Consider the following 20447-nt stretch of genomic DNA (forward strand, 5'->3'; position numbering starts at 1 on the left):
CTTGGCGGAATTTGAACTCAGAATGTAAAGATAGACGAAATGCCGGAAAGTGCTTTGCCTGGCATGCTAACGGTTCTGCCAGTTTGCTGCCTTAATAATAATGGTAATAATCCTTTCTACTATAGGCACAAAGCCTGAAATTTTGGGGCAGTGGGCTAGTCGATTACATCGACCCCAGTGCATAACTGATACTTATTTCATCGACCCTCAAAAAGCTAAAAGCAAAGTCGACCTTGGTGAAATTTGAACTCAGAACATAAAAATGGGTGGAATACCACTTAAATATTTAACGCAGCTTCCTAATGATCCTAAATAATAATTCTTTCTACTATAGGCACAAAGCCTGAAAAGTTGTTGGAGGATGTTAGTTGACTACATTGTTTCGGGTGTTTGACTGGTACCTATTTATTGACCTCGAAAGGATGAAAGGCAAAGTCAGTCTCAGTGAAAAGTAATAATAATAATAATAATAATAATAATAATATAATAATAATAATAATATATATATATATATATATATATATATATATATATATATATGTATATGTGTGTGTGTGTGTGTGTGTGTGTGTGCTTGAGAAAACCTATTGAGTCAAGTAAAATCAAGATCAAAATCAAAAATGGAAATTGTAGTTGTGACTGAAATCAGTGCCACCTGACTGGAATACATGTTGGTGGCACATAATAAGTACCATTCAAAAGTAGGTCGATGCCACTGCCACCTGACTGGCTCTCCGTGCTGGTGATATGTAAAAAGCACCATCCAAGCATGGTCGATGCCAGTCCCTGACTGGCTCTTGTGCCGGTAGCACGTAATAAGCACCATTCAAACGTGAGTCGACGCCAGTGCTGCCTGACTGGCTCCCCATGCTGGTGGCACATAAAAAGCACCATCCGAATGTGGTCAATGCGAGTGCCGCCTGACTGACTCTGTGACAGTGGCACGTAAAAAGCACCCACTACACTCTCGGAGTGGTTGGTGTTAGGAAGGGCATCCAGCTGTAGAAACCTTGCCAGATCAGATTGAAGTCTGGCACAGCCTACTGGCTTGCTAGTCCCCAGTATGGAAAACAGATGTTCAACAATGATAATATAGATATACTATGTAATATATATATATATGTATGTAATCTCCCACCACCATTACCGGATATCTCTCTTCTCTCACCAGAAACCCTCTCTCTCATTGGTGGTATCCTCTATCATACCTGCAATCTCCTCTCCCTCTCTCTCTCTCTCCCAGGACAAATGCAACTGGTTTAGCTGTCCACCTACTTAATTGGCTATCTTTTGTTTTGACTCAAAATTTGTCAACAAACTACTCAGTAATTTCCATGGATGTATCAAAGAGAAAGCTAATGGGCTATATGTGCGTGCTTGTTCCGCACTCGCGCGCATGTATGTGTGTGTGTGTGTGCATATGCATGCTTGTTTCTGTCTGTGTGTATGTTGATGTGTGCTTGCTTGTTCTAATGGGTGTGCTTGTTCCTCTCTTCTCTCACCATAAACCCCCTCCCTCATTGGTGGTATCCTTATCATACCTGCAATTTCTTCCCCATCTCTCTCTCTCGGACAAATGCAACTAGTTTAGCTGCCAACCTACTTAATCTAACATTGGCATATTCATATTCATATTCTTCTCTCTTCTTTTTCTTCTCTTCCTTTATCTATTTTTTGGTTTACTTATATCTGCAACTCCAGGAATGCTTAAATTCATGCTTTTACGAAGTCAGTAATGCTTTTACTTACAGCGCCACTAACACCTACTCCTACCCCCTGTAGGGGCAACAATCTTAACATGCTCAAATGTTTGAATGATGACAGGTCAAAAGTGAGAACAGGTGTAGCATGTCGATTAAGCGAACATGAAAACCTTCTTTTCAGGCACTGAATCACATCTCCCCTCCCCATGTCTCCTCCTACATTCCTGTCCCTGTTTTTAGAGTTGGCACTCTCAATGTAGGCACACTGAAAGGTAGCACTAGTGAGATTGTAGAGATGCTTGAATGGAGACGTGTTGATGTATGCTGCATACAAGAAGTAAGATGGAGAGGAGCTTCAGTCAGGATCCTCACAGGCAAGGCACATAGGTATAAAATCTTCTGGGAAGGAAACAGTGATGAAGTAGGGGGTGTAAGTATACTCCTTACAGAGAAATGGATGGATAAGGTCATAGAGGTAGTCAGGGTATGCGATAGAGGGCTTAAGCTCAGGCTAGTCTTGCAAAATGGTATAGCTACAATTATCTCTGCCTATGCCCCACAAACGATCAGAAGGGCCACTTTTATGACATCCTTCTACAGGCCACCTCAAAAACAAGTGGCAATGATCTCATCTTTGCGGCTGGGGATTTTAATGGTCATGTTGGACGGCAATCTTGTATCTTCCATGGTGTTCACTGGGGCTATGGAATTAGTTCCTGAAATGAAGTGGGTATGAGGCTACTGGAGTTCTGTGATGTATGCAACCTATTAATCTGCAGCACTAACTTCAGGAAGCCAGACAGCCACCTGATAACCTATCAATCGGAGGACTCTGCTAGCCAGATTGATTTCATCCTCACCAGACAGCGGGACGCAGGGTTGCTCTTAAATACAAAGACTCTCCCTTGTGAAGAAAGTACCCCCCAGCATAGGCTAGTCATTAGTGACTTTAGGCTCGAGGCCAAAAGGATACCAAGAAGTAGACCAATCTGGAAGCTAAAGAACCCTTCACATGGTCAGAGATTTAGGGACATCCTCACTGAGAAATTTGATGAGAGAGAGGAGGAGCTACAGACTTCAGGCATAGAGGGTAACTGGAAATTCCTGTGTGACAGCTGACTGAGCACCACAGACTAAATCTTTGGCTGGGGCAAAGTCCCTTCCAGACCTAGAGTTACGTGGTGGTGGAATAGTATAGTAGACAAAAGCCATTACAACAAAGAAACAGGCCTGGAAAACCTAGAAGAGTGGGGGTAGCAAGGAACTGTACCAGATAGCCTGAAGGGAGGCTGGGCGACAGGTATATATAGCCAAGGGGAAAGCAGAAAAAAGAAGTTTGCCATTGTTCAGCGACGTGAGGACCAAAGAACTGAAGGAGTTCAGATTGCAAGACAGTGTGTGAGAGAAAATTGTGATGTCACAGGAGAGAAATGTGTCCGCATGGATGATGGTGCATTTGCTTTTAATGTTTCTGAAAAGAAAGGGGCTTGGAGAAGCCATTATGAGAGACTGCTGAATGTGGAAAATGAATGAGAGGAGGAGAGCCTGCTAAATGTTGACCCAATTGAGGGACCAGCTACCCGAATAGATAGCACCCTGGTAGATAAAGCAATTAAGGATATGAAGTCAGGAAAAGCCTCCGGCCCATCAGGAATCAATGCTGAGATGCTTTAAATATCTGGTGGTGTGGGTCGTGGCCTAGTTACCCATATTCTAAACCAAGTTGTTCAGAAAGGAGTCATACCCAATGACTGGCATAGCAGCACCATAGACATCTGCTAGAAAGGTAAAGCTGGTGCTTTAGCTCAAAATAACTACATGGGTATCAAACTGCTAGGATCAGGTGATAAAGGTCATGGAGAGGGTCATAGCCCAACTAATTAGGGAGAGTCTGCTTAGATGAGATGCAGTTTGGTTTTGTGCCAGGTAGAAACACCCCTGATGTTATATTTCTGGTAAGGCAACTGCAGGAGAAATACCAAGCCAAAGATAAATCCTTTTATTTGGCTTTTGTTGACTTGGAAAAAGCCTTTGACAGGGTCCCCAATCCCTTATCTGGTGGGTGATGCAGAAACTGGAGATTGACGAGTGGTTAATAAGAGCTGTACAGGCCTTATACAAGGATGCCGTTAGTAAGGTAAGGGTCGACAATGAATATAGCAAAGAATTCTGGGTAGAAGTAGGAGTTCACCAAGGATCAGCCCTCATCCCCCAGCCCCTCTTATCATAGTCATCCAGGCAATAACAGAAATGTAAGATGGGCTGCCCCTCAGAGCTCCTCTATGCTGATGGCATTCCTCTTATAGTGGAATCACTACCAGAACTAGAGAAGAAATTTCAGGTGTGGAAGCAAGGTTCACAATTGAAGGGCCTTAGAGTTAATGTTGCAAAAACCAAAACCTACACCAGTGTCACATAACCATCCCATTTAAAAAGTACCTTTGAACCATCAGGCAACATTCTGTGCTTGAGGAGACCTATTGAGTCAAGTAAATCAAATCAAATCACAATCAAATAGAAATTGTAGTTGTGGCCGCCACCACTGCGTGGGTCGCTGCCAGAGTCACCTAACTGGCTCCCCATGCTGGTGGCACGTAAAAAGCACCATCCAATCATGGTCAATGCACCATTTGATCATGGTCTGTTGTCCATGCTGGCATAGGTTGGATAATTTGACCAGGGCTGGCAAGCTGGAAGGCTGCACCAAACTCCAGTCTGTTTTGGCATGGTTTCTATGGCTGGATGCCCTTCCTAACACCAACCAATCCAAGAGTGTAAAAGGTACTTTTACGTACCAGTGCACAGGTGCCATTTGCAAGATACCAGTATCTGCCATGACTGCGATTTTACTTGACTTGATGGGTCTTCTTCTCAAGCATGGCACATTATATATATATATATATATATATATATATATTATATATATATATATATATATATATATATATATATATATATATATATGTATGTGTATATATATGTATGTGTATATATATGTATATATATATATATGTATGTGTATATATGTATATGTATATATATATATATATATGTGTGTGTGTGTGTGTTATAGCAAAGGTGACAGTCTGTTGTGTTTTACCCTTAATTGGTCTGTTCATGACTGTGAGGACAAGAGAAAAATCTGGGGTATACATAGGTTATGGTTAGGTACATCAAGGTAGATAGGGTGTGACCTATGAGGAAGTGGGTAGCGTAACCCTAAGATAGGATTTTAAATTGTTTCTAACACACATTTTCTATTTCTCTACCTGTTTTACCATTCCTTCAGTTATTTCCTTTCCACTTCTGATTCATTTTCTTTTCTTGTTTTTTTGATTATCAGTGACCACAATAATTTAGTAAACTCAACTTTGAGCAACCTTCAGTTTTACTGAATTTTGAAATATTCACAATACCTAGATTTTTATTAAACCTTAAAAACTAACCTTTGGACTCCCAGGACAAGCAAATTAAAAGAAAAACCTATTCTAAGAAACACAAGAACATATATTTAGATACAATAATACATCATCATCATTGTTTAATGTCTGCCTTCCATGCTGGCATTTTAGTAAATTATAAATTGAACTTTGAACTTTTTGTAGAACAAAAGATCTAAGGCTCTTGATCGAAATATACCAAAATAATTTCAAATCATGAAAAGGCATTCTCTCTCTTATAATGGAGTATAGTTCTAGCTACAATGCACACCTAAAAATACCTTAACCCACTTCCTCATGTAGGTCACCTTCTATCCACGTTGACACACCTAACTTAAACTGAATTATTTCTACACCTGGATTTTTCACATGTTTCTCTAATCACGAGCAGCTTAACTAAGGATGAAACTCAGATTAGGTTGTCAACTTTGTTATAATAAATGTGTGTGTGTGTGTGTGTGTGTGTGCATGTATGTGCATTCGTTTACATTTGTGATTCTCTGACAAACATAAGCTGTGATCAGTGTTATTGTTATTTCTCCTGTTTTTCCACCTTTGAAGACACATGAAATAAGGGATCTCTTGCTTGATATAACAGTTAAGGATCAGTGACTGAAAGGGCATCTGATGATAAAACAATGCCTTAGTAAAACATTTATTTAACCCTTGCTAGTAAAACATTCATTTAACTGTTTTAGAAAAACAAATATGTGTGTGTGTGTGTGACCATCTCTATTTAACGTCCCTTTTTCTATGCTGGCATGGGTTGGATGGTTTGACATGGACAGATGAGGCAGAAGGCTCTGCCAGGTTCTACATGTTTTGGCTTAGTTTCTACATCTGAATGCCTAGTTTAGCTCTATCATCTGGCTTTTGGTTGTCTTTAGTGGAGTCCACCCTGTTACAAATATTGAGACCATTTCTCCTCTGTGAGGAGAACTTGCTACTCTAATGCATTGCTTCTCAACCATTTTTTGCCCTTTGGAGCCACTTTAATTCCTGTTTTATACAACTGGACTTCCATAGCCATTTGATGGATATGTAAAAAAAAATCCTGTTATATTTCTATAATCAAATATTATTAGGAATTGTGCACTGAACTGCAAAAGTAACGTGAGAAGTGTGTGACTGTGAAATCTGTTTTAATTTCATTATGTCAGAGATAAATTCTGATAAACCTGATAAAGTCATTTTCTTGGATGGACTCTGGCCTCTGTCTATGGGTTGTTGTCATGTGTTCTTGTAGTGGGTGGATCCAGTACATCGAGATTGTAGGGTGTGATATGTTCAATACTATGTATGCCCTCCCTGGGTGTTCAAAACGGTCATACACCGTCGGTACATGAAGTGCATGAGGCAGTTCACAAAACCCATTGGCACCTGTGCTCACACCTTGAGGGAAGCTACCTCCAGTTCTGCACGACTTGAAGACCTTGGGACCATCTGTTTCAGCCATCTCTGGATTTCATATCACAGGTGTTCAATTAGATTCAAATCCTGGTGTGAGCACAGGTGCCAATGTTCTGATGCAGGAAGTTCATGGTGATCCTGGCCGTGTGGGAGGGAGCATTGTCCTGCTGGAACATGTGGCTATGGTGACAGGTGAAGAAGGATCTGGTCAATGTAGCGCTACGCTGTGATGCCATTCCTTCTACCTGCACGAACATTTTGGAACACATGGGCCCCAATTCTCTAATTCAGGCCTATAGCATCCCAAACTATGATGCTTTGGTCACCCCATCAGAGAAGACTGTCGACCTTCATTGCTTATGCCACCAATGTTGGTGCTGTGTAGCCCACTGTAGTTGTACCTGACAGTGATGGGCAATAAGGACAGGCCCTTGAGCAGGATGATGGTAATGCAGGTTGTTGATGGCCAGTCGACGTACTGTATCATTGCTGATGGGTCACTGTCCAGTGCCAATGGTCTCATGAGCTGTCACGCTGGCCAGTCTGAATCAATCCTACCTGGGATTGGTCGCCTGGGGGCGCCCTCTGCGGGTATGGTCTGCAATGCTGTTGTTGTTGTTGTATTGCTGTTGCAGGTGTAAGTTTTTGCAACAATCAGGGCACCCTGCCCTGCTTGCAATCGACTTGTTCTCTCTATGCTGTCGACAATCGGGTCATGCCTGATGCATCCAAATTATGAATGCCAGGAATGCAGTTCAAGTTGATTTTTATACCCATAACCTCCACGAGATGCACGTGCATTTTGGCATTCAACGCAGCTGCGTTTTAGCATCTTGTTTCAGGGAAAGTTGAAAGGTTACCTGCAATTTGGGTCACAGCCATAAACTGGTATATCTTGGAATATTTACATTTGTTTCCCCAAAATAAATTTTCAGAATTTACCAATATAAAAATGACATTTGAAAGAATCACATTTCTTTTGTGGTTCAGTGTATAAAACAATTCATCATCATCGTTTAACATCTGTTTTCCATGCTAGTATGGGTTGTTAAAGTATTTTGTATATTGTAGAAGTTTAACCAATTTATTGCACATAAATTTTAACAAAATCTTCTGTGGACCTGCAAAAGTCATATGGACCCCCAAGGGTCTTATGGACTCCCAAGGGCCATGTGGACCCTCGCTGAGAATCATTGCTCTAATGTGTTATTTCTTACTGCACCAATTCATAAACTATCATCTCTCCTCATAATTTTCTTTGTTTCCTCCCACCTACCTGAAAGATCCGACCAAAAGTCATGGGTGCTGCCATTTAAAAACTCATCCCACATCAACACCTTATTATTGGTTTAGTGTCCACTTTCTTCTGCTTGCATGACTCAAATTGAATTTGTTGAGGAATATTTCTTTATGGTTGAATGCCCTTCCTCTCACCAGCACTCATTTGTCTTCAGATAAGGTTATATTTCTCCATGGCTGGACATGTTTTTGTAGAAGACTGGAAATGAATGACACTGCTTGTATGATGGTGGCACTTGTCTACAACTGTCACACAATGGCAAGACAGGGAGTGACAAATATTCTATCTCTTTCTCATCATCCGTTTTCCATGCTGGCAAGGCTGGAGAGCTGCACCAGGTTCTAATTGTCTGTTTTGGCATGGTTTCTACTGCTGGTTGACCTTCCTAACACCAATCACTTTACAGAGTGTACTGGGTGCTCTTTAGGTGGCACCAACACCAGTGCCATTTACGTGACACCAGCATGGGAGCTTTTTAGGTATGTATATGTGTGCATGTATTTGTACACACACACACAAACCAGGCTTCTTTCAGTTTCCATCTACCAAATCCATTCACAAGGCATTGGTTGACCCAAGAGGATTGTAGAAGACACTTGCCCAAGGTGCCATGCAGTGGGACTGAACCCTGGAATGGCATGGCTGGGAAGCAAACTTCTTAGCCACGTGACTATGTAAAAACCAGTGAGGAAAGATTGGATAGAAACTGAAGCAATAGATTTGCAGGCTTAGATGTTAGATGGCATTAGGAAGGATCCTGGCATTAGGAAGGGCATCCAGCTGTAGAAACTCTGCCTGATCAGATTGGAGTCTGGTTCGCCAGACCTCAGTCAAATCGTCCAACCCATGCTAGCATGGAAAGTGGACGTTAAATGATGATGATGATGATGTAGGAAGAAAGCTAGAAAGATGAAGTGGTGGACATTGCTTTGCAAGAATTGTATCACAGCAAACACAGGTGTTTTAATTAATAACTGAAAGGGAATTAGTATTAATGTGAGGAGACCAAATTTTGTAATTCAGTTTCCGTGTGTGAGAATTTGTAGAAGCTAATATCATAGCAGCATTTGTTATAAAGTTGATCCTAATGTTTGTGTGAGAGACAGATTGATAGAGAGAAAGAGAGAGAGATGAAAAGAAGGAGAGAGAGAGAGAAAACATTTATGCCTATGTGTATGTGCTCTATCTTCATGCTCTTTGTATACTAGAATAAACCAAATAAAAGGTGTGTGAAGCTTAAAAAGAAATTGAAAAAAAACAGGCCGGGAAGTGCTGCTCCTCCTGGTTTTGAAAGAAAGAAGTGTGTATTTGTGTGGAGGTGGGATAGGATTGCTAGTGGCTGACATTTTATGTGTTTGTTTTGAGCTGAATGACACACTAAAAACTTATACAAGTTAGTCTGAAGGATGGTATGTTGGCAAACCTATCTACTATCAGAAGACACGAGGAAAGTATACAGTGTAATTAAATGAAGCAGGTAAAGAAGAGAGGTAGAGAGCAGAGGGTGGAGAGCAGGCCATGACTGAACCTGTCTACCTGCTGGTGCTGCAGGAGTCTTTCAATTAGTGTTGTAATTAGTGTCACTTGATTACTTTAGAATGCATGATTAAATACTTCAAGATGTTATTTATAGACTAAAGCTTATTATTTTTAACTAACGAGACTTGTGGAAATTCCATGATTTGCAAGCTTCGAGATTTTATTTTGATGCAAAAATTTATAATTAGTTTCGAAACACTGGCACCTTGGGCAAATGTGTTTTACTGTAACCTTGGACTGACCACAGTATTGTGAGTGAATGGATCTGGTAGATGGAAACTGAAAGGCGGCAAGCTGGCAAAAACGTTAGCACGCTGGGCGAAATGCTTAGCGGTATTTCGTTTGCCGTTATGTTCTGAGTTCAAATTCTGCCGAAGGTCGACTTTGCCTTTCATCCTTTCGGGGTCGATAAATTAAGTACCAGTTACGCACTGGGGTCGATGTAATCGACTTAATCTCTTTGTCTGTCCTTGTTTGTCCCCTCTAGTTTTAGTCCCCTTGTGGGCAATAAAGAAATAAGAAACTGAAAGAAGCCTGTTGAATACATACATGTATATATATGTTTGTGTGTGTGTGCTTCATTTGACATCACATAATAGTTGTAAATGAATGTAATTTATTTCCAATATTCTGTGAAAAAATACCTGGCCATGTGGAAATATTACCTTGTTTGGAAACATGTAAGGGTCGGCAACAGGGAGGGCACCCAGTCAAAGAAAATCTGCTGCAATAAACTCTGTCTGACCCATGCAAGCATGGAGAAAAACTGGACTTCAAAATAATGATGGTGTTGAAAAACAGAATGATGATTGGGGTTATTGAAAAATTAGGATTTAGTTAATTTAGAGTTTTAGTAATATTGTAATAAAATATTTTGGTGGCAAGCTGGCAGAAACATTTGCATGCCAGGCAAAATATTTGCAGAATTTCGTCTGTCTTTATGTTCTGAGTTCAAATTCTGCCGAGGTCGACTTTACCTTTCATTCTTTATGGGTCGATAAATAAAGTACCAGTTGCGTACTGTGGTCAATCTAATCGACTGGCCCCCTCCGCCAAAATTTTGGGTCTTGTGCCTAGATTAGAAAAGAATAAATATTTAGTATAATTCAACAGTGGATGTGTGTGGTTTAGTGGATAGGATGTTGGACTCATGATCCTAAGATTGTGGTTTCAATTCTGGGACCAGGTGTTGAATTGTGTCCTTGAGCAAAACACTTCATTTCATGTTGCTCCAGTCCACTCAGCTGGCCAAGCGTTAGTGATCCTGCAACGGACTGGTCTCTCATCCAGAAACTGGGAAACCAGCTCTCTGAGTCTATATGACCCTGGAAGGATCTTATCCTTAAAATTAAACGGTTGTTAATTTAACCAAAAATTAATATCTATTTTTTAATTTTTTTTTTTACTACCCACAAGGGGCTAAACACAGAGGGGACAAACAAGGACAGACAAACAGATTAAGTCGATTACATCAACCCCAGTGTATAACTGGTACTTAATTTATCGACCCCGAAAGGATGAAAGGCAAAGTCGACCTTGGCGGAATTTGAACTCAGTACGTAGTGGCAGACGAAATACGGCTATGCATTTCGCCCAGCGTGCTAATGTATCTGCCAGCTCGCCACCTTGAAATTAATATCTGTTGATTGACCAGTTATTTAACTCAGGACCTCACTGTATAAAGAAATGTTTTGTTGAAAATCTCACCGTGCAGGTTGTTTGTCATAATTGTCTTTCTTCCTAATTTATTTTCTCATCACCCCCTCTCTCTCCCTCCCTCCCTCCCTCCCCTTCTCTCTGACTATTGCCACCTCCTCCCAACTAGCATTTGTTACCTCTTCTCCTTCCCTTGTCTGCTTCTTTGTCTGCAACAGATATAAAAAAGTGGAAATTTTACTGGTGAGTGTGTTATATTATAAGGCACAAAAAACAAAAAGAAAATGACTCTCCCTAGACACAACAGAATATGCCTCAACACACGAACTCACATAAAGAATCTTGCAAACCAAATCCAAAAACGAGATATAAAAAAGAAAAAAAGAAAACAATGACAAAGTCAAGACATGGTTTTTTTTCTCTTTGAAAATGGATTCTGGGACATTGTGAATAGAGTATGTTAATATCTCTGTAACTTAGTGTTGTGGGGTTACTAACATATCTCGGGTCATCTTTGTTTAAGTAGACCTATAGTCAAAGACGTTCCAGCCATAACCATTCCATCTAATTGCATATTTAAGACTTCACTATCCAACGTATTGTTCCATATTTAAAACTCCTGGGTACGATACGAGGGAGATTTGGCTACTATATCTAGCATGTTTTTGTCTCTTTGTATATTTAAGACTACATTAATATCAACTTGTTGTTCCTTTCTCATTTAAAATAGCTGGGTGTAATTTGAAGGTAATTTGGCTCCTATATCTTGCAGATCAAGCTATTGCATAGAAGATCCCTTATTAAACCATATCTCATTGTTGTTGTTGTTGTTTAGCCCCAGGCCAGGCCTGATTAAACAGACCCATGACAGAAGGTGTTTAAGTGTTGATCGCCCTGAGTTTTTAGGGGTGATTATAGCTTGGATACCCTGGTAGAGTTGAATTATTGCCCAGTTTAAGATTATCACTTGGGTCTGGGTTGGCTTTAGTGAGAATCTCCTGTCCCACCCAAGAACAGATACAATATACACAGCAGGCTTCTGTACAGTTTCAATCACAAGACATGGGATTGATTCAATGCTATCTGATTCAATGCTACAGAGAGCAGATATATATATATATATATATACCAGACATATGTACATCAGCAAACCTATTAAAAAATAACACATGCACACACAAAACCATATACATATATATATGCATACATACTTACTCACACAAAATTACATATATATATATATATATATACATACATAAAATAAGTATCATTATATGCTGGAGACAATATGATATGATGGAGTAAAACTTGTGAAGGCAATGGATGGCATCCAGCATAGACATCGTCCAGCATGGATGCCATCTCACAGGCCCCATCTGTCCCACACACCATCTGTCCTAGACACCATCCGTCCCAGACACCATCCGTTCCAGACACCATCCATTCTAGACACCATCTGTTCATGGCACCATCCATCCTAGATGCCATCCAGCCCACTCATATTCATCATCTAACATAAACACCATCCAGTAACTGAACCCATTGAAAAAATATTCTTCTTCTTATTGCTCTTCATATTTTCTGTTAATCAGGAACTTGGTGAAGACGTTTTATACAGCAGGATTGTTGTTTGATGTTTTATCCGTCTTTGGCGAAACTGATGAAGACGTGAGTAAATTTTCAATTCGTTTGTGTTTTTATCTTTTACTTATTAGACTGAATGAATTGATCCCAGTATATATATATATCTTATCAAAGCCCTGTACTTATTCTATCAGTCTCTTTTGCCAAAGGGACATAAACACATCAACATCGGTTGTCAAACAGTGGTGGGGAACAAACACAGACTCAGAGATGCACATAGATATGTGTGTGTGTGTGTGTATATAAATGTATATATTTATATAAACTAGGATAAAAATCATGTAAATGATAATATCAAGTGGCCAACATGATATAAAACCTTGTGGTTAAATTATACTAAAATAATAATTATATATATCAATTATATAATTAAATAAAGGAACAGGAAAAAACCCTGCTCCAACATGTTGAAAGAATACGACAAAAAACATTATAAAACCACCTTTAGCTCCTGCAAAAATACGGGTTGTAGATGAGCAAATGATAAATACAAATAAAACTCTACAGTCAATTATTATTATTTTAATTTATATATATATATTAGAAGAAATAAGGTACTCAGAAATCTGGATGGTTTTATATTTACAGATATTTATTAATATGTCACATGTTTTTATAAATCATATATTAGTGTTTGCGTCCACTCAGAGTGGATGCAAGTGCTAATATATGATTTCTGAGTACCTTATTTTTTCTAATATATAATACCTGTACATTATCTGCAAACCTTCTAATATATATATATATATATATATATATATAGTGGACTTCTTTCAGTTTCCATCTACCATACCTACTCACAAAGCTTTGGTTGTCCCAAGGCTATAATAGAAGGCACTTGCCCAAGGTATCACACAGTGGGACTGAACCTGGAACCATGTGGTTAGTAAGCAAAATTCTTACCACAGTGCCACGCCTGGTCAAACATTACTGTAATTTTTGTTTTCCTATTGTTAAGGTTTTGGATTTTGGAGGAAAGGACTCTATTTGTGGTTTACAGATCATGCAAGGCTGATGTGATTGATGGGATTAATATTCTCATTGAACAGTCATTATGCTTTAGTCATTGGTCAGCTCTGATTGAAGTATTCCAGCCATAGACATCACATTTGTTCTCAAGCTTAGTGTTTTAAAAACTATTTTATCTGATATTTTTCTTTTAGGTAATGGTGTGCTATTTGAGGGAGATTTGGTTGCCATTTCTAGCTGGTACCTCCCTTACATCACACCTCACTATCATGAAAACAAGAAGTACATTGGACAAAACATTAATAGACACACTATTCTGTTGTTTGAGACACAGGTGTGGACGTGAGGTCAAGAATACAGTTTTATATTTAAGAGATGAGGAATTATTTACATTATTTACATTTGATGGAGAATTGTCCCCATCTTGTTTGTTGTTAACACAACATTTCGGCTGATATACCCTCCAGCCTTCATCAGGTGTCTTGGGGAAATTTCAAACCTGGGTTCTCATTGTTAAAGTATTTTTCGTAACTGGTACTTATTTAATCAACCCCGAATGGATGAAAGGCAAAGTCGACCTCGGCGGAATTTGAACTCAGAACGTAGCGGCAGACGAAATACCGCTAAGCATTTCATCTGGCAAGCTAACGTTTCTGCTTGCTGCCTTCATTTATGCATATATTATGCCCCAAGTGTTGAGGAAATGAACCTGTACACAGAATGATCAATACATTTGCTAAAAAATACAGTGCATGCTTCATTGGCTCTGTTCATGTTTAAAATCAATCAATTATTTTGTACAAATCATAACCCAGTGACATGTGCAAAGCACCCACTACACTTTGTGTTGTAGTTGACATTAGGAAGAGCATCCAGCTGTTGAAACCATTGCCAAAACAGACAACTGGAGCCTCATGCAGCTTTCTAGCTTACCAGCTCTGGCCGAACCAACTAACCCATGCCAGCATGGAAAATGGATGTTAAAAGTTGATGTTGATGGCAAGCCTTATTATTTTTGAAATGTAGAACACATTTGATAGTGTGGTCTTAGATATATTATGCCTGGAAGCAATAAGATGGGATTGACATGTCTGGAACACCTTTGATCATATCATAGTCCTGCTCAGTCAGAACTGACAACGTCAGTAAAATATCTCCTCTGATATAACTGGTACTGTGATGTAATTCTTACCATTAACATTTTGTTTCGATCGTGTGTTTTCAAGGATTTTCTTTGTCCTTTCTTTGAGGAATTCTTTCTGTAAAAATATTGTTTTTGTTTTGTAGCTTGAGAAGAACAAAAAATATGCCAAATGGAAAGCAGCCTATATTCACAAGTGTTTGAAGAATGGGGAAACTCCAATTGCAGGTCCAATGACTGACGAAAAAGGTAATAACCATTGGTTTGGCTTCATTTAGTTTCCACTGAAAAAAACCATGATGACCATCATCCTCATTTCATGTCCACGTTCCATGACACATTCGGGGTCAGATAGTTTGACAGAATGTGATGGGTTTAAGGAATGTATTATGCTTCAGTTTCTGCTTTGGCATGGCTTCCACAGCTGGATGCCCTTCCTAATGCCAACCACTTCAGAGAGTGTACTCGGTGCTTTTTATGATGTCACCAGCACCAGTGAAGTTGCCAGGTAGCTTGCAAGACTACAAACCCCAAGGTGGGAGGTAACTTCAACGCTAAGAGAATGAGGAGTAGACAGAGGTGAAGCAGGGGGAGAAAAAGGTTGGAGCAGAACAGGTTTTTTGTTGTAGAGGGGTCACATGACCAATTCATACTTTAGAAAAGAGAGTGGGGGTAATTGGATGGAGTTGGAAAGAAATAGAAAATAATGTTGATGGCAATCATCATCATCATTGTTTTATGTTTTTTTATAACTACTTCTTCAGGCTGGCATGGAGGGGTTGAATGGGATTTTTGAAGCAAGTTTTTATAGCCAGGTGTCATGTCCAGGTTTCATGACGTGTGTGGCCTTTGTAAGCAAAAAGCTCAGTCAGTGTCATTTGTTTCCTGCTCATCGTTTAACATCTGCTTTCCATGCTAGCATGGGTTGGATGAATGACTGAGGACTGGTGAACCAGATGGCTGCACCAGGCTTCAATCTTGATCTGGCAGAGTTTCTACAGCTGGATGCCCTTCCTAACGCCAACCACTCCGAGAGTGTAGTGGGTGCTTTTACGTGCCAGTCCGGCAGTACTGGCAACGACCTTGCTTGAATCTTTTACACATGTCACTGGCACAGGTGCCAGTAAGGCGGTCTGGGCTATTTGTTGTTCGATAGACTGCTGGATTGTTACTTTGCATGGAAACAGGTGAGGGTTGGCATCAGGAAGGGTATCTTCCATAGAAAACTTTGCCCCAACACTTCCTTATCTGACCCATGCAAGCATGAGGTATTAGTCAAATTGACAATGATCCCCAATGTTTAGCATTTAACCCTTTAACTGTGAAATTAAATTTCATGTTTATTCCATAATGATTTTACATATCTACCAAAAAATATAATTTTGATTTTCTGCAAGTCACATTGCCTCATAATAAACTTGACATCTCTCAACAAAAAATAGTTTCAGACATGACATTCTTGAACAAAAGATAAATTGGTATATAAAACTGTTTTTTGCAATTGAGGGTAAGGAAACTTTTGAGTGGACACATTTGCTTTCTGCAATAAAGAGGATTAATAAAAAACGATGTTAACATTTACTGAGATGTACTTGCATAGCAAGTGACTTGATCTGAGATCTTGTACTGAAACAAAAACAATTGCAGCATGGAAGGTGTTTAAAAGCCATTTAAAAACACAAAAACTGTTAGATTCACTTTAACATTTAAAATTAATTTGCCAAAAATATTTTCACCACTTTGAAACTACTGTTCTCTGACAAAATTCCATGATGAACGGAATTTTGTCCGTAAACAGGTCACAGTTTCAAAGCGATGAAAATATTTTGGCAGATTAAATTTTAAAAAGTGAATCTAATAGTTTTTGTGTGTTTTTAAATGGCTTATAAACACCTTCCACACTGCAGATTTTAGCATTCAATAAATTAATTTAATTTCATCAAAACTGACTGGGTTAATGATATTATTTGTGGTTATTTTGTATTTCTATGAAAGGAAGTTTTCTGAAAATTATTGTTTTCTTTCTCTGGTTTTCAGAAGATGAGGATAACATTAACTCAGAACCTGTTGTATTTAGTAACGTTATTGAACCAGGTCCAAGTGGAATCAATCAGAATGCTGCTACTTCTTACCCTGATATGGGTTTAAGTGCAAATGGGCCCTCCCCCAACCAGCAACCAGACAGGTTGCAGAAACCTCCATCAGGTTCAATGGCCCCACCGACTACTCCACAAGACAGTATCTATGGCAACAATGCTGTTTCCACTGCGGGTGGATCGTCGATGTATACCCCATGGAAACCACCAGAAAATCCAGGTAAGAATTTTTACAGGGAGGCACAGCTGTGTGATTAAGAAGTTTGTTTTGCAGCCATGTGGCCTTGGGTTCAGTCTCACTGCACCACAGCTTGGGCAGGTATCTATTACTGCAGCCCCAAGCTGACCAAAGCTCTGGGAGTTTGGCAGGTGCAAACTGAAAAGAAAGCTGCTCTGTGTGTGTCTGTGCACGTGTTTTTGTCTCCTTGTCTCCACATTGCTTGATAGTTATTAACAAATAGGCATAGGAGTGGCTGTGTGGTAAGTAGCTTACTTACCAACCATACGGTTCCAGGTTCAATCCTACTGTGTGGCACCTTGGGCAAGTGTCTTCTACTATAGCCTCGGGCTGACCAAAGGCTTGTGAGTAGATTTGGTAAATGGAAACTGAAAGAAGCCTGTCGTATATATATGTGTGTGTGTGTTTGTGTGTCTGTGTTTGTCCCCACTAACATCGCTTGACAACCGATGCTGGTGTGTTTATGTCCCTGTCACTTAGCAGTTCAGCAAAAGAGACCGATAGAATAAGTACTAGGCTTACAAAGAATTAGTCCTGGGGTCGATTTCTTCAACTAAAGGCGGTGCTCCAGTATGGCTGCAGTCAAATGACTGAAACAAGTAAAAGAGTAAGTACCATCATCACACAAGCTGTTCATTGCTTGCAGTCTCCCATGAGATCTTATCAGACCATGGGGGAGATACCACAGCTTGCTTGGAAATGGATGAGGGTTGGTGACAGAGAGGGCATCAAGCTGGTGAAATCTCCTTCAGTGAATTCTGTCTGGCCCAAACCATCCACAGTTTAATATATAGAATAACCTCCTGGATATATGTTTGTGTGTAGAATGGACAAAATGTTATTGAAACATTGTTTTCTTTTAAATGAAGATATTTTTGAAATTTTTTCAAAATATGAAAGCTGTTATTATATTTTAAAAAGAGATTTGGCTGCTGTTTCTTGCACCCGTAACACATTTGTAAATGATTCTTGCAATGTCTACCCACCCAATCTTGCTATTTTGCTCCTTAGGCCCATCCTGATATCTTGACATCAGCATCTTTGTCTCTCTTTCCAGCCCCTCCCCCTGCCTGGATTACTCTCACCCACTGTTGTTTAATGTGAGGTTGCCATGTATCTCTTCTACAGCACAAAACCTGTTGCAGCCTCTTCATGTAAAGCTGCTTCCATATCTCCTGTAGCTCCACTCAGCCAATGGAAATCTTAAGTCTTGCATGAAGCATGGCGACCTCATTAGTGCTGGTTTCATGAGAAAAAGGCTTTCAATACATGCTGTAAAGTGGCATTATTAAGGGCACCCAGCTGTAGAAGCCAAAGCAGACACTAGAGCATGATGTGGGCCTCCTCAGATCCTGTGAAATCATCCAAACCACCCCCATATCAGTATGAAAGACAAACATTAACAGATGATGATGATGATGATGTCTGATAATGTGCTTAAGAGAGGGTGCTGAAAGTTCTTGACTTTCAGGGTATCATGAAAAGCCTGATTGGAGGCCCAACCTCCCAAGTTCTTTTACAGGGTTTAGTAAAACTGAAGGACCGCTGCAATAAGTATGTGAATCTGAGAAGGGAATCTGTTGAATAAAATCTTAATTGACTGTTCCTCCTGTTTTCTCTTTTACCCCAAACCAGGAACTTTTCAACCCCCCCTCATATTCATGTTTGTGCATCCAGTTTTTTTTTATACAATTCTATATTTCTGAGATGAGGAATTTATTTTATGTACACTGATTACTTTAGTCGAACTGGTGTCTTCATGTTGATGTTTTAGGTGTGTACACTCCAGCCTTGTTCAGGTATGTTGTGATTCACCTCAGTGCTTTGTATGAGATTGAACTCAGAACCTCTAGGTTACTGCGCTGCATTAACCAATGCCTTTATCTGCTATGTTATGTCCATAGCATAGCATAGTGGATAATCACAAGACACTTGAAGATGGCTGGAGTGTACACCACCTGAAATGTGGTGAAATCAACAATCTCTTTCTTTTGTTTTTTGTTGTTGTACTGTCATCATCATCGTTTAACGTCCGCTTTCCATGCTAGCATGGGTTGGACGATTTGACTGAGGGCTGGTGAACCAGATGACTGCACCAGGCTCCAATCTGATCTGGCAGGTTTCTACAGCTGGATGCCTTTCCTAATGCCAACCACTCCAAGAGTGTAGTGGGTGCTTTTATGTGCCAGTCAGGTGGTACTGGCAACGGCCACACTCGAATGGTGTTTTTTTACATGCCACATGCACAGGAGCTAGTCCATCGGCACTGGCAACAACCTTACTTGAATGTTTTTACACATGCCACCGGCACAAGTACCAGTAAGGTGATGCTGGTAACGATCATGCTCAAATGGTGCTTTTTATGTGCCACCGGCGCGGAAGCCAGTTTGCTTCTCTGGCAACATTCACGCTCGGATGGTGCTCTTAGCGCTCCCCTAGCACAGATGCCAGTCATCGAATTTGATTTCAATTTCGATTTCCCTTGCCTCAACAGGTCTTTGCAAGCAGAATTTAGTGTCCAGTGATGTACCCTTCATCATATATTGTTAATGGTTTTTTTTTTTTTTTTTCATATTTCAGCTGGTGTGACTCTTACCACCCAAGATTACCAAAAAGCCATGAAACTATGCAAGTTTGCCAGCAGTGCTCTACAATATGAAGATTCTAAGACAGCTATTGAGAATCTGCAGAAAGCTTTAACTTTGTTGACCACTGGACAACAACCTTAACCCTGTCCACAAATTTATGATCATACTCAAGATAACAACGACAACAACAATATATTATTATTATTATCATCATTATTATTATTATCATTTTTATTATTATTATTATATCATGAAAAATTGCAGCTTTATTTTGCTAGGTTTTATGAAAAGTGTCAGCTGTCCACAGTCAGCAGACTAAGGTGGCACTTGTTTACTGATCATGCTTATTATTATTGTTGTTGTTGTTATTATTATAAATTAACATTATTGTTATTTATGGCAAAAAATATTTGTTAACATTTTTATTATTTATGTTATATTATTTATTATTATAAAGAAAACATAAAAAATTATCATTATTATTATTATCATTTTTATTATCATCATCATCATCATACTCCTCCTCCACATCATTATTATTACTATTATTATTATTATTATTATTATGGATTGGCAGAATTGAAATGTGTTAGAGAAAATGCCTTGTGGTATGTAAATATGGTTCTTTATGCCAAGGTAGACTTTGCCTTTCATCCTTCTGGGCTCGTTAAAATACTGTTGCAGTGAAGTACTGCGGTCAATTTAATTGACTAACCATCTCAC

General features: G+C 39.5%; 1 protein-coding gene across 1 annotated transcript in view; it reads left to right on the forward strand.

The window, feature by feature from the left end:
* Positions 1–20121, forward strand: part of LOC115215689 (vacuolar protein sorting-associated protein VTA1 homolog) — a 36217-nt gene extending 16096 nt beyond the window's left edge. Inside the window, exons 4-7 of the mRNA XM_029784965.2 lie at positions 12641–12716; positions 14949–15051; positions 16840–17118; positions 19717–20121. Coding sequence (XP_029640825.1) covers positions 12641–12716; positions 14949–15051; positions 16840–17118; positions 19717–19865 — 607 coding nt within the window. The 3' untranslated portion in view covers positions 19866–20121. The remainder of the gene's footprint in view (positions 1–12640; positions 12717–14948; positions 15052–16839; positions 17119–19716) is intronic.
* The last annotated feature ends 326 nt before the right edge of the window (positions 20122–20447 follow it).

Source organism: Octopus sinensis, linkage group LG9 (assembly GCF_006345805.1).
Source record: "Octopus sinensis linkage group LG9, ASM634580v1, whole genome shotgun sequence".
In the NCBI taxonomy this organism is placed as follows: domain Eukaryota; kingdom Metazoa; phylum Mollusca; class Cephalopoda; order Octopoda; family Octopodidae; genus Octopus; species Octopus sinensis.